Consider the following 15463-nt stretch of genomic DNA (forward strand, 5'->3'; position numbering starts at 1 on the left):
CTCGTATGGCCCTCTTGATCCAGCTAGAGATGGTGCTTTTTGCTACCTTTCTCCCCTTTTTCTGACCGGACATATGGATAAACAAGTTTTGATCAACTCTAAAAGAGCTAGTTTGTTTAAGGTAGTGTAGGACAGTACGTTTATCATCAAGAGTATGGAACTCTCGCTCTTTTGGGTTTGCTGGATTCTGGCAGAAGGAGGGAAGAATAATGCTCTGAGTTCGGTGAAAATCAGACACCACCTTTGGTAGAAAAAAAAAAATGGATCAAGACGGAGGATTATAGAGTCCTGTTTATTAACAAATAGGGTTCTCTGACTGATAAGGCTTGAAGTTCCCCCACACGTCTTGCTGTGGTTATCGCTACCAGAAAGGCAGCTTTATAAGACAGGAATTGAGGAGAACAAGAAGTCAAGGGCTCAAACGGTGCTTGTGTGAGTCCTCTAAGGACTAGATTTAAATCCCATGAAGGTACAATGGGCCGTTTCCCAGGTTGTGATCTAAGAGCTGATACCATAAATCTTTCTGATCCAACGGTGGTTGGCCAGGTCTTGGTCAAAAGCAGCGCTGAGAACAGAAACTTGAACCTTTAGTGTGCTGGGTCTAAGGCCTAACTAATCCACGCTGAAGAAAATCTAATATTCGTGATATATTTGGATGAAGTTGATCTGGACTATTAGGTAGACAGAAGGATGAAAAGGTTTTCCACACCTTACTGTAGATTGCATTAGTAATCGGGTTCCTAGAACTTTGCAATGTAGAAATTACAGCGTCTGACAGTCCTCCAGCCTTTAGAACTTGGGCTTCAGCAACCATCCTGCCAGGTTCAATTTTTGGGGGTTCTGATGTTGGACGGGCCCCTGGAGAAGATCGGCATCTAACAGCAGGTGGACTGGCCCGTCTGTTTGTAGTTCAATGAGATTGAACCAGCTTAGTTTCGGCCATACCGGGGCCACCAAGATGGTCAGCACCCGCTCCTCTCGGACCTTCCGAAGGGTTTTTGTCAATATTGGGGATTGGCGGGAAGGCATAGGCTAAACGGAAGTTCCATGGTTGTGCCAAAGCGTCTATCCCTCTGAATTTGTCTCAGATTCAGGGAAAAAAAGGTTTTGACCTGTGTATTTTGGCTTGAGGCGAATAAATCGACCTCTGGTAGGCCCCATCTGTCCACCAACATCCCGAAGACTCTTGTTTAGGCTCACTCTCCTGGCTGAATGTCTTGGCGACTCAGGAAATCCGCCTGATTGGAAGACCACTTCAAGTGGACAGCTGTGAGGGAGAGAAGGTGTTTTTCGGACCAGCAGAATATTCTGTTTGAGATGCCTGCCAGGCTGTTGAATTTTGAGCTCCCCTGATGCTTGAGGTGAGCAACAGTAGTCGTGTTGTCTGAATAAACTTTTACGTGACTGCCTGATATTAAGCCGTTTGCGGCTAGGAGGGTTTAGTCTACTGCTTTCAACTCCCTGAAATTGGAGGACCTGGCACTCGTTGTCTGACTCCAGTGTCCCTGAAAAGGAGTATGCAATATTACCGCTCCCCAGCCTCATTTGCTGGCATCGGTTGTAACTGTCACAAAGGGGGGATTGTGACCAGTTCACACCCCTGCGGATGTTTCTGGGGTTCAACCACCAAGATAGGGAAGCTTTCACATGCCCCGAAGTGTATACTCTTGTTTAGAGAGCCCGGATTTCCATCCCAGTTTGTGAGGATGTGGGCTTGAAGGACTCTGGAATGAGCTTGAGCCCAGGACACTGACTGGATACAGGCAGTCATGGAGCCCAGAACCGACATGCTTTTCCGTATAGTTGGAGATCTGTCTTCTCTGAAATCTATTACCTTTTCCATTAAAGTCTGGCAATGATCCTCTGGGATTAAAGATTTCTGTTTTACGGAGTCTAACAGAACTCCCAGAAACCTTCTTGATTTGGAAGGTTGGAGCTGGGACTTTTTCAGGTTTGGAAGCCACCCCAGTGTTCTGAGGATATCGAGAGTCTTTGCAACATGACTGGTAGCCTGAGCTGAGAGGGCTATCAGTAGCAGATCGTCCAGGTAAGGGACAATACAGATTCCCTGTCTGCGGATATGTGATACTGCTTCCGCCATTATCCTGGAGAAAACTCTCGGAGCTGAAAAAATGCCGAAAGGGAGCACGTTGAATTTGAAAGGTCTTATCTGCTGGTTGTACTGAATTGCAAATCTGAGATATTTCCTGTGCCGGGGGTGAATCGGCACGTGAATGTACGCGTCCTTTAGGTCGATAGTCAGCATAAAAGAGTCTGGACCGATCAGGGGAATAGCAGATTTCACCGATTCATCTTGAATCTGCGATATAAAATAGGACGATTGAGATTTTTCAAGTTTATTATGACTCGCGCTCCCCTGATTGTTTCTTTATCAGGAATAGTCGAGAGTAATGGCCAGAACCCCATTCTTCAGGGGGTACAGGGGGAGACTGCATTTGATTTTAGAAGGTCCCCAAGGACTGTCATCATCATTGTATAGGCCCCCTGAGATGTTGGGGAGGTAATTCTCAGATTTAGAGGGGGGGGGGGAAGATATTAATTCTATCAGTAGGCCTTCTTGTATCACAATGAGGACCCACTGACAATTGGTAATGGCCCGCCAACGATGGACAAACTTTGCGAGCCTCCCCCCACCGGGATGGAGTCATTTATCCTGCTCCTGCTGGGGAATGAGGATATTTTTTCCCTTTCCCTTGGCGTAGCTCCATCCCTTTACCTCGTTTGAGGAGTATTAGATTGGGGGGCATGAAAAAAAAACGCTTCCTGATAGAAGGGTCTTTTTCCTATCTGTGGCCTTTTCCAGAATTTCATCTAGAGCGGGACCAAAGAGATAATCGCCCTTAAAAGGAATTGAGCACAGCTTAATTTTCGAGGTAACATCCCTGCTCCACATCTTGAGCCAAAGGGCTCTTCGAGCAGAATTAGATTGGACTAAGGATCTGGCCGCAATCCTAATAGACTCCATGGAGGCGTCCGCTAGAAAGGCCGAAGCCTTTTGAAGCATGGGAAGAGAGTCCAGTAGTTCTCCTCTCGAAGTACCCTGAGAAATATGTTTCTCCAGCTCATCTATCCATCGAGAGAGGGCTCTTGCAACCCAGGTAGCAGCAATGTTGGATTTTAACCCTGAGGTGTATGTTTCCCACGACTTTTTCAGCAAGCTCTCCATTTTCCCATCTAACGGAACCCTTAGCTGAGAGGAGTCTTCAAAGGGAAGCAAGGTTTTCTTTGCAACCCTCATTACCTGTATGTCGACCTTTGGCACATCCCATGAAGGAGAACCTGCTTCTAAGGGAAACCTGTGTCATTTCAGAAGGGGTGACTGGGCGTTTCTCCGGGAGCTTCCACTCCTGAGATATTAAGTTTAGGATATTTTTATGTACTGGGAACCCCACCTGCTTTTGCGACTTCAATCCTCCAAACATTTCATCCTGTATAGATTGAGGAATAGACTCCTCCTGTAACCCCCATTGTGTTACGAACCGCATTTACCAGCTCATCAATATAATCAGAGGAGAAAAAAATATTTTCTCGCTTCCACAAATTTGGAATTTGAAAGTTCACCCCATCTCTCCGAGGAGGATGAATATGAATGATTAGACTCAGAGTCCTCAATTTGAATCCTTTTTTTTTGTGAAGGAGATGGATCGTGCAGCGGAGGATTGTACTTCATGTTTAACTAGGGTACGGATTAACTCAAGGAGGGAAGGCTGTTCAGCTCTGACAACTTTATCCGTGCACCCCTGACACAGCTTCTTCTCCCATAGAGAGGGAAGCTTCAGATTGCACATTTTGAAGACTTTTTGGCTTGGATTTTCTGGGCAGACTTATCTCCCTGAAAAAGAGGGAGAGTGCAGTCAGGAAAATAGAAGGGCACCCACTACCCTGGCTCGGACCCACCCCGTGCAGACTTACTGGAGCAGGGGAAGCGCTGGGCTCTGCAGATGCAGGGCAGGAAGCACCATCAATTCTGACAGGGATCAGTCTTACCTGGAGGTGTCTTCAGGCCGGTTTATATAGAAAATAAACCCAGCCCAGGTCAATCAAGCTCCCCTCCTCCTCCCCGGGTCCTAGAGCAGGCCACCACGTGAGCGGCGTGCTATCTGCGGCTTCGGAGATCCGGGGGCCATAGGAGGCAAAATCCAGGAAGCAGGACCGGAAGTGAAGCGCGCACAGTGGTGACGTCACTTCCGGGACACCGAACACCGCAGCAGAGGAGGAGGAAAATGGCGGTGAGCTCACGGAGGACACCGCCGGGGATCACTGGCCCGCTTTACCCCCCACGGAGGCGCAGGTGGGCCAGGAAGGTCCCGAGTCACGGGGAGACGGAAGCAGCAGGAATGAGGAGGAAGGCAGAGCCCACGACCTCCACTGCCCGGCAGGAAAAACCAGGTATACTGCGGTCGCCGGCCACACAGCACACGAAACCTCTCCATGCCCCATGGGGGACAGGAAAGACACTGGCAAATAGGAGGTAGGAGGGGCCTTTTGACCTCTTGTGCTTCCTGTCCCCCATTAGGGAATGGAGACATCCTCTTATGCTGTCGTGGAAGGTGACTAGAGAAAGGGTTAGTCCGAGAATGTCGTATTACTGGCGCCAGCTGGTCATAAATCACGTGTCAGGACAGTCGGCAGCCTGAAGACGTACAGCATCTGCTGTTAAGAAGTGACAGATCACACATTCCCCAGTTGGCCGGGAGCAGGACTGCAATGTGAATATATCTATATTTTTTTTTACCGCTGGAGTGGCGCTACTAATCCAAGTTCCCTGCCCCTAGTCTCATTTACCAGCGCCGCTCCGGTCGGTCACCAGCAGTTAGTGACCTACCGGATGTCTTCACCGTTTGCTGGGTGATCTGGAGGTAATTTCTCAATGCAAGTCTATTAGAGCCCAAATGAGGCTCTCATAGGCTTACACTGAGAACTTATGACACGTACCTCAGACTTCTGGTCAGAGAGGTTGTGGTCACAAGATGGCGGTGCGGGACCACAGCAGCGCTGGAAAGAGAGGATGATGGCAGCTGGTAAGAATACTAGGGTCAAACCCTGGAGTGGTGATTTACCCTCAGTGTAAATCGAGAATATCGATACACATATCCCGGCTGACAGTTGTGTGTGATCTAGCTCTTCTGTCAGTTGAGACACCAGTCTCGGGAGCTAGACGTCTTCAGTCTGCAGCCAGTCCTGACACATGACTAGGATGGGCTAGTTTCTGTAATCTATGACGGGCATCATTTTATGTAACATTCTCAGAGAACTCAAGAACCAGAATACTGATAACAGCATCTACTCATCTACCAGCACGGACACATTTTTTACAGTAACATTCAGAGATAGGAAAGTTTTATGACCACACCAAAGTTGAGCTCAACTGACAGGAGCTCAGAAAAAGACAGAAGTAACAGAATGAGCTCACTATCATAAATTAATTCTCATTATCATAAATGAAATCAACTGCATTAATGATTTTTAACACAAAACAAATGCATTTAATAGAGAAAAAAAAAAGAAAAAATGACATTTTGGTCTCAAAAAGAAGCCTTGCGTGGTTTTCTTAGCCACTCATTTTTGGGACCAATTTACATGTTAGAATAAAAAGGGCAAAAAGTTGCTTGAGGTAAGGAGAAATGTCATCATGAAAAAATGGATTCTACAGAAGATATAAAAAGGGTACTTGTTTTTTGTAAAGAAAGAACCAAAGCATCTATAATATTAAATACCCATTAAAGATTACATTTATGCTGGTCATAACCTACATGTATAAAATCCTGAAATAAAAAAATGTTATATCTAAGAAATTAAGCAGTCACACAGTTTATTTTACATCACCCACCCTGGGGTCCCAAACTGGCAGATTTAGGTTACTGTCTTCTGGTTGTTTTAGTAATACTGGGTTAGGCCATTCCCTGTGGATAAAGGTGAAGGAGACTATGAGGCATCGTAACATCAAACACATGGATTATATGGCTGCGTTCACTTATTGTGGCCATAGTGAGTTTCTTTGCAGGTCACAGAGGGGGGAAAAAAAAAAAAAAAACACCACAAAAATTACGTACTGTGGCTACAACGTGTGAACACAGCGCCTATTACTCGAACACAGAAACAAACACTCACCACTTAGAAAAGACAAGAAAAAACTTATGAACAAGAGTAGACGCAACTGCATTTGGGTAAAGCTGGCAAGTCCTTGCAACCAACATGGCCCACGACACGCCACCCAGAAATCCCAACATATTGGAATAAATATCACGTCCTTAAAAGAAAAAAAACAAAAATCAGGTTTTGATACATAACTGAAACACGACAAAAAGCTGTATCTAATCTCAGCCGAGGTAACACTACAATTACTCATAGGTGAGATCAAATCACCAAACCTACAGACTAATAGAGAAAATATATATATATATATATATTTATTTTCACACACACAGTACAGACCAAAAGTTTGGACACACTTCATTTAAAGATTTTTCATGACTATGAAAATTGTACATTCACACTGAAGGCATCAAAACTATGAATTAACACACGTGGAATTATATACTTAAAAAAGTGTGAAACAACTGAAATTATGTCTTATATTCTAGGTTCTTCAAAGTAGCCACCTTTTGCTTTGATGACTGCTTTGCACACTCTTGGCATTCTTTTGATGAGCTTCAAGAGGTAGTCACCGGGAATGGTTTTCTAACAATTTTGAAGGAGGTCCCAGAGATGATTAGCGCTTGTTGGCCCTTTTGCCTTCACTCTGCGGTCCAGCTCACCCCAAACCATCTTGATTGGGTTCAGGCCTGGTGACTGTGGAGGCCAGGTCATCTGGCGTAGGACCCCATCACTCTCCTTGGTCAAATAGCCCTTACACAGCCTGGAGGTGTGTTTGGGGTCATTGTCCTGTTGAAAAAAGGAGATTTTTGTGTACTCACCGTAAAATCCTTTTCTCCGAGTCAATCATTGGGGGACAGGACCATGGGTGGTATGCTGCTGCAACTAGGAGGACACTAAGTAAACACAGAAAGAATAGCTCCTCCCCTGCAGTATACACCCTCTTGCTGGCTCTCACTGAACCAGTTCGGTAACAAAGCAGTAGGAGCTTAATATTTAACAAGGATGAACTGTGTCAAAAACCAAGTTAACTCAACAAAAACCAAAGCGAATAGGCTAACAGGGTGGGTGCTGTGCCCCCCAATGATTGGCTCGGAAAAAAGGATTTTACGGTGAGTATACAAAAATCTCCTTTTCTCCTACGCCTCATTGGGGGACACAGGACCATGGGACGTCCTAAAGCAGTCCCTGGCTGGGAAACTGCAATTGCTACTTGCACCCACAAGTTACAGATGCGACACAGCCGCCTGCAAAATTCGTCTGCCGACGGTCGCATCTGCTGAGGTCTGAGAGGGAATATGGTAATGTTTTGTAAAGGTATGCAGGCTGGACCAAGTCGCAGCCTTACAAACTTGTGCTGCCAAAGCTTGGTGCCAGATGGCCCAAGACGCACCCACTGACCGAGTGGAGTGAGCCTTAATCCCTGCTGGGACAGGAAGACCTCTGACTCTGTAGGACTCCTGAAGAGCCAAACGGATCCATTTGGCTATTGTCGCCTTGGAAGCGGGAAACCCTTTCCTCGGTCCTTCCGGGAGCACGAATAGGGCATCTGACTTGCGGAAAGACGCTGTCCGCGAGATGTATCTCCTAAGAGCTCTCACTAAATCCAGTGTGTGAAGGGCCTTCGATGCGATGGACTGGTGCCGGACAGAGTGAGGGTAAGAATCTCCTCATTGAGATGAAAAGAGGATACAACTTTTCGGTACAAAAGACGGGGATATCCTCAAAACCACCTTATCCTGATGAAAATTCAGGAACGGAACTTGAGAGGACAGAGCCGCCAGCTCGGAGACTCGTCTGATAGAGAACAGACAGGGCTGAGATCTGCCCCTTGAGAGAACTAAGGGCGAGACCCAAGTCCAAACCCGTTTGTAAGAACTCGAGAATGGAAGGGATGGAAAAATGTAGAGGAGAACGTCCTCGGTCGCTACACCATGAAAAGAAAGTCTTCCAAGTGCGATGATAGATACGCATAGACGTAGGCTTTCTAGCGTTGATCATGGTAGCTATGACTTCTGGAGAGAAACCTGCCTGGGTTAGAACCCAGGACTCAACGGCCATGCCGTCAAACACAGGGCCTCAGTTCTGGTGGTAAAAGGGGCCTTGAGATAGAAGATCTGTGCGATTCGGTAATCGCCAGGGAACGTCGGCAACTAGTTGAACTAGTTCTGCGTACCACGCCCAATCTGGCGCAATCAGGATTACCGGTACCCTCTCCGCTCTGATTTTCTTAATGACTCTCGGTAGGAGGAAGCGGGGGAAATATGTACGGAAGCCGAAAATGATGCCACGGGAGTACAAGAGCGTCTGCCCCGATGGCTGCTGGATCGTGGGACCGAGCCATGAAGTCGGGAACCTTGGAATTCAGCCGTGAGGCCATCAGATCCACGTCCGGGGTTCCCCAACGACAGCAGATCTGGTGGAAGATCTCCGGATGGATAGACCACTCCCCGGAGTTGAGGCATTGCCGACTGAGGAAGTCTGCCTCCCAATTGTCCACTCCCGGGATGTGAACCGCAGAGATCATTGAGCGGTTTTCCTCGGCCCATCGGAGGATGTGGCCTACCTCTGTCATGGCCGCACTGCTGCGGGTTCCCCCTTGGCGGTTGATGTATGCCACTGCAGTGGCGTTGTCGGACCGAATCCTGATTGGGCGACCTGCTAGGAAGGGATGGAACTGGAGAAGTGCCCAGCCTGATCGCCCGGATTTCCAAGATGTTGATTGGAAGGCGTGATTCCTGGGGGGACCAGCAGCCCTGAGCAGTGTGATGAAGGAACACCGCTCCCCAGCCTAGAAGACTGGCGTCTGTCATCACAACCAGCCAGTGTACTGGAAGAAAAGACTTCCCTTGATTCAGGGAGGATTTCAATGTCCTCCACCTGAGAGACTGTCTGACTCGCTGGGGAAGGAGGAACCGACGGTCTAGGGAGAACGGGTTCCTGTCCCAAACAGCCAGGAGGGCATGCTGTAGAGGACGGAGGTATAGTTGGGCAAATGGAACCGCCTACATAGCTGCTACCATCCTGCCGAGGACTCTCATACTGTACTGAAGCGCAGAGTGAGAGCGAGGCTGAAAGAGCATCTGAGCTTCTCGCTGTAAGACAGATCTTTTCCAGGGGAAGAAGAACCAACCCCTGGGACGAGTCGAGTATCATTCCTAGAAAGGAAATTCGCTAAGCCGGAACTGGGCAAGATTTTTTGAAGTTTATCTTCCAACCCAGGCGAGAAAGGGTATCTATTGTGATGGCCACGGCTTCCTTGCAGGAGCGGAAAGAGGGGCCTTTTATGAGGATATCGTCTAAATACGGGAGTGTCACCACTCCTCGGGTGTGGAGTATGGCCACGGCAGCCGCCATGACCTTGGTGAATACCCTGGGAGCGGTGGCGAGGCCGAAAGGCAGAGCAACGAATTGGAAGTGATCTTCCTGAACTGCGAAGCGAAGAAACCTTTGGTGAGAAGGTAAAATAGGAATGTGGAGGTATGCGTCCTGGATGTCTATAGACGCCAGGAACTCGCCTTTTTCCATGGAGGCGATGACAGAACGAAGCGATTCCATCCGGAACCGTTGTACCCTGACGAACCTGTTCAGCAGTTTTAGGTCCAGTATGGGCTGTACTGTACCGTCCTTTGGAACAATGAAGAGGTTTGAATAAAAACCTTGAAACCTTTTGCTTTGAGGGACCGGAATAATAACTCCGTCTTTTCTCAGAGAGCTTATAGCTTTGAAGAACTCTGATGCTTTTGCCCTGGGAGAAGACAGGAAAAAACGGTTTGGAGGAGGAGATAGGAGATATATCTTGTATCCGGAGGACACTAGATCGCGGACGCACTCGTCGTGAACGACCGAGAGCCATGCGGCACTGAAGGAAAGCAGGCGACCGCCTACTTTGAGGGTGTCCCCCGGATACCGCAGGGAGTCATTGTGTGGAAGGTTTGCCCGTTCTGGCGCCTCTGGATCCCGGCTGCCATGGCCTGCCTCTCCATGAAGGGGAAGGCTTAAAAGAGGGCTGTGAACCTCTGTCTCCACGTTGTGCCTGGCCGGAACCGGGAGATGTGGAAGTGGAGGACCAGTTTGAGTTGTAATGAAAAAAAAATAATCGGGAACGAGCCTGTGGTTGCAGGTTCCGAAAGGGCCGAGAGGGTCTCTGTTGTGGAAGAAATTTACTCTTCCCTCCAGTGGCGTCAGAAATTAACTGGTCGAGCTTTTCGCCATAAGGCGACCCCTCTGATATGGGAGAGAAGGCAATGACTTTTTGGAAGTAGAATCCGCACGCCAGTCCCTGAGCCATAAGGACCTCCGGATGGGGATGGTGATGGCATTTGCTGCTGCTTGAGAAGCGCAGTCAGCGGCATCGAGGGACACGGTGACTACAAAATCTCCAGCCCTGGCTATCTCAGTAGCGAGGTCTGCCATCTCGGGGGGGGGGGGGGGGGATTGGTATCCAGTACTGCTGAAGACAAGACTTCAGCCCAGTGGGTCATAGCCTTAGCCACCCACGTAGCGGCAAAAGATGGAAAGAGTGCGGCCGCTGAGGCTTCAAAGGCTGAGGCGCCCTCCGAGGAGGATAAAACAGATTTGGTAGCCAGGCGCGATACCGGAGGATCTACTGGGGGAGATTGTGACCAATCTTTTCTTAGATCCTGGGCAAAGGGATATTTGGACTCCATGGGCTTCTGCCCTGTGAATAGTTTATCTGGACGGATCCTGGGAGATTCAACAATTTGCTTAAACTCGGGGTGAGTGGCGAACAGTCTGTGAGCTCGTTTGGTCCTCTTAAAGGACACGGCATGATCCGTTTTAGATAAGGGTTCCTCCTCAAGTCTCAAAGCCTTATTCACTGACTCAAGAGTCTCCTGATCGTGATGAAATTCCTGATCTAGGGACGTATCAGAATTGTCCTCTGAAACAGGTTCTCTACTAGCCCCAATGGAAGGGGAGTGAGAAATGGAGCTCTCAGAACCCGAAAACCGTTGATGGTCTGGGGATATGGCATGAGTCCTTTTCCTGGAAGAGTGAGAACTCCTTGGCAAGGTACGACCCCTGGAGTGCGAGGGGTTCTGACCATCGGAAGCGTCGTCCGTATTAGTGCCCTGGTTAGAGGAAGGGTCTCGGAACGAGTAACGCTTTTGTCAGGGATGCCATAGACCGAGTAAGGGAGGTAGCACACTCAGGGGGACTAGGCTCACTGGGTTCAGTATCAGCAACAGGTGGTTCTTGAGCCGTCACCGTTTCACAAGCTGTGCATAATGCAGTATTGTGACCCCGGCGTAATGATACCTCACAAGAGATACATGCAGCGAAAAATACAGTGTGGGTTTTCCCAGACTTTTTGTGAGGCTTTGGTTCAGACATAGTAAAGCCTGGAGGAAAGCGCTTACTAGCAGGGGAAGGGTTAAGCTGTGTGTCTGCAGCTTACCCAGGTCCTGTGTCTTGAGTCCCCAGGGCAGGTCCGCAGTGTAGGCAGAGAAAAACGCTAGTCCTGAGGGCTGTGATAGGAAACGCTGGAACAGTGCTGCAGCATCAGGGCTGTGGGTGTCCCAAGATGGCCGCCGAGACCAGGAAGTGGGAGCTCATCACAGGGAACGAGAAGCGCCAGAAAAAGTGGACGGGGCTAACTGCCGGTGGGTGTGGCCAAAACTCTGGCCTGTATTGAGGGAAATGTTTTTTTCCCCCCCTGCGGTTGCGGCCTACAGCACCGCGACCGCTATTAGCGCCATCATTAGCTGCACTCCTTTGTGGGGTTGCCGCACTAAGGACCACCCACGGACACAGGCTTAAGGTGCGGACCTCCCATACCCCGGGGACCAGGACCCCCCAGCGCCTCGACCCCCGCAGTGTACTCACGGTAGATGCGGTGGGCCGGTGCTCAATCCACCGTCGCCATAGTCAGGGAGGGGGTGGAGAGCTTCTGCCGCCATGCGTCATCCGCTATATCAGTGGTGATTCAGAGGGAGGCTGCACGGACGCCATATATATCTCATGTCCGGCTATGCACCTGGCTCCAGGAGAGGTAGATGGAGGGCTACTCCATGTGGTTGCCTGCTATGGAGGGGGGAGATCGGAACATGAAGGAACCGTCGCCCGTAAGGTGAGCTCAGGGCTGGCATCCAACGTTGCAGGAAAGGATACGGGAGGAACGCTCCACATATTTGTCTGTTGATGGCTCGGGGGAGATCGGAGCTTAGAAAGAATCTGTCGCCCCCATTCGCTCCGTTGAAGGAAAAAAATAGAACAAAAAATCAAAAATCAAAATAAAAAACAGTGGGGTCAGGCATGTAGAGTCCATCCGTTCACCTTTTCTGCGTCTCACAAAGACACAGTGGTTGGAAACCAAGATCTCACATTTGGACTCATCAGACCAAAGCACAGATTTCCACTGGTCTAATGTCCATTCCTTGTGTTCTTTAGCCCAAACAAGTCTCTTCTGCTTGTTGCCTGTCCTTAGCAGTGGTTTCCTAGCAGCTATTTTACCATGAAGGCCTGCTGCACAAAGTCTCCTCTTAACAGTTGCTGTAGAGATGTGTCTGCTGCTAGAACTCTGTGTGGCATTGACCTGGTCTCTAATCTAAGCTGCTGTTAAACTGTGATTGCTGAGGCTGGTGACTCGGATAAACATCCTCAGAAGCAGAAGTGACTCTTGGTCTTCCTTTCTTGGGGCGGTCCTCATGTGAGCCAGTTTCTTTGTAGCGCTTGATGGTTTTTGCCACTGCACTTGGGGACACTTTCAAAGTTTTCCCAATTTTTCAGACTGACTGACATTCATTTCTTATAATAATTAAGTATCTAAGTAATGATGGCCACTCGTTTTTCTTTACTTAGAATTTGTATTATAGCAAGAAAAAAAGCAGCCAACAGTCTATTCAGTAGGACTATCAGCTGGGTATCCACCAGACTTCTGCACAACACAACTGATGGTCCCAACCCCATTTATAAGGCAAGAAATCCCACATATTAAACCTGACAGGGCACACCTGTGAAGTGAAAACCATTCCCGGTGACTACCTCTTGAAGCTCATCAAGAGAATGCCAAGAGTGTGCAAAGCAGTCATCAAAGCAGAAGGTGGCTACTTTGAAGAACCTAGAATAGAAGACAATTTCAGTTGTTTCACACTATTCTGTTAAGTATATAATTCCACATGTGTTATTTCATAGTTTTGATACCTTCAGTGTGAATGTACAATTTTCATAGTCCTGAAAATACGGAAAAATCAAAAGTCTTTAAATGAGAAGGTGTGTCCAAACTTTTGGTTGGTAGGTATGTATGTATGTATGTATGTATGTATGTATGTATGTATGTATGTATGTATGTATGTATGTATGTATGTATGTATGTATGTATGTATGCATATATATACATACATACATACACACACTAGATGGTGGCCCGATTCTAACGCATCGGGTACTCTAGAATATGCATGTCCACGTAGTATATTGCCCAGCCCACGTAGTATATTGCCCAGCCCACGTAGTATATAGCAATGTGGGCATCATATCCCTGTAAAAAAAAAAAAAGAAATAAAATAAAAAATAGTTATATACTTACCTTCCGGAGCCCCCGGATCCAAAGCGGTTACCGACGCTGCTCGTGAGCTCCGGTCTCAAGAGCGCATTGCAGTCTCGCGAGACCGTCATCATCTCGCAAGATCGCAGCATGGACCAATTACCGGAGCGTCGCGAGTGGGAAAGGCCTGTTGTCGATCCGGGGCCGATGGACGGTGAGTATATAACGATTTTTTTTTTTTTTTTTTTTTCAATTATTATTTTTAACATTCGATCGTTTTACTATTCATGCTGCATAGGCAGCATGAATAGTAAAAAGTTGGTCACACAGGGTTAATAGCAGCGTTAACAGAGTGCGTTACACCGCGGTCAACGTTGCCATTAACCCTGTGTGAGCGCAGACTGGAGGGGGATTATGGAGCAGGCACTGACTGCGGGGAGGAAGGAGCGGTCATTTTTCCGCCAGACTGTGCCTGTCGCTGATTGGTAGTGGCAAAACAGCCACGACCAATCAGCGACTTGGATTACATGACAGACAGAGGCCGCGACCAATGAATATCCGTGACAGACAGACAGAAGGACGGAAGTGACCCTTAGACAATTATATAGTGTAGATATATATATATATATATATATACACACACACACACACACACACCCTGGTGGTCCTATCTAGGCTTGCACAAGATCGATCGTCCTACAGATCGTTCATCAAGTCGCCAAGGCTCGAGATTGAACTGAAACTGAAGGCCTTTAAATGATTAAAAGTGGTGGCCAATCCATCTATGTATTCTTTAGTGACTAGCACAAGACTAAACACGTAACCCCAATTAAGTGATCCGCACCTCATCTCCATTATTAATAGAAAGATGCTCTATAATACTAATAGCTTCAATACTTACTCTTTGCCCACAGCTTAATGGCTCTCAACGTTAACCTGAAATTTTCTTTGTTTGGCACCAAATGCAAAATTTCATCAGTTACTCTGCAACCTGTAAAGAGACCACAACCTGATAACATCACAACAGAAGCAGTGGTCGCCCACTACACCAGATCCATTACGGTAAACACACCCTGTGTAAGTCATGCAGAAAATCACCATTTATTCCTTCCTTGGTTTTGGGGTTTCAATCAGACCCCCCTTCCCCCAACAAAAATAAATTAAATAAACTTTGGGGGGAATTTGAGGGGGTTTTCACCTAGGCATTGGGAAATGTGCAACGATGATGATAAGTCTGCGCATGCCGGCACTATGGACTGGTATTGTGCACTTAATTTATTAGTTAAAATAATATATGTGGGTCATGCGCAGTCATTGGCACTGTTCACATCTTCACAGCAGACAACAGTGTTAAAGACACAGTCATTTTAATTATTTCATAAATCAACAGTACGCATGAATACAATTTTTCAATATATTTAATCAAATTAAATTGCTTCTTTCATCTCCTACATTGATCTTTCACTATTAATTCATGGGTTAAGATTTTTGGTACTCATCGTAAAATCTCAGAGCCTTCATTGGGGGTACCCAGGAAACCATGGATGTAGGCCTGCTGCCATCAGGCTGACACTAGGCAGAAATCAAAGCTCCTCCCCCCGCAGGGTACATCCGCATGGTCCCCCAATGAGGCAAGAGAAAAAGCTCCTCCCCCCCGCAGGGTACATCCGCATGGTCCCCCAATGAGGCAAGAGAAAGAACTCCTCCCCCCGCAGGGTACATCTGCATGGTCCCCCAATGAGGCAAGAGAAAAAGCTCCTCCCCCAGCAGGGTACATCCGCATGGTCCCCCAATGAGGCAAGAGAAAAAGCTCCTCCCCCAGCAGGGTACATCCGCATG

At 47.8% G+C, this 15463-nt stretch overlaps 1 protein-coding gene across 1 annotated transcript in view; it reads right to left on the minus strand.

The window, feature by feature from the left end:
* Positions 1-15463, minus strand: part of PAPOLG (poly(A) polymerase gamma) — a 63848-nt gene that overhangs the window by 37149 nt on the left and 11236 nt on the right. The window contains exons 8-10 of the mRNA XM_077282753.1: positions 14526-14615; positions 6133-6271; positions 5852-5924 (exon numbers count right to left, since the gene is read on the minus strand). Coding sequence (XP_077138868.1) covers positions 5852-5924; positions 6133-6271; positions 14526-14615 — 302 coding nt within the window. The remainder of the gene's footprint in view (positions 1-5851; positions 5925-6132; positions 6272-14525; positions 14616-15463) is intronic.

Source organism: Ranitomeya variabilis, chromosome 2 (genome assembly GCF_051348905.1).
Source record: "Ranitomeya variabilis isolate aRanVar5 chromosome 2, aRanVar5.hap1, whole genome shotgun sequence".
In the NCBI taxonomy this organism is placed as follows: Eukaryota; Metazoa; Chordata; class Amphibia; order Anura; family Dendrobatidae; genus Ranitomeya; species Ranitomeya variabilis.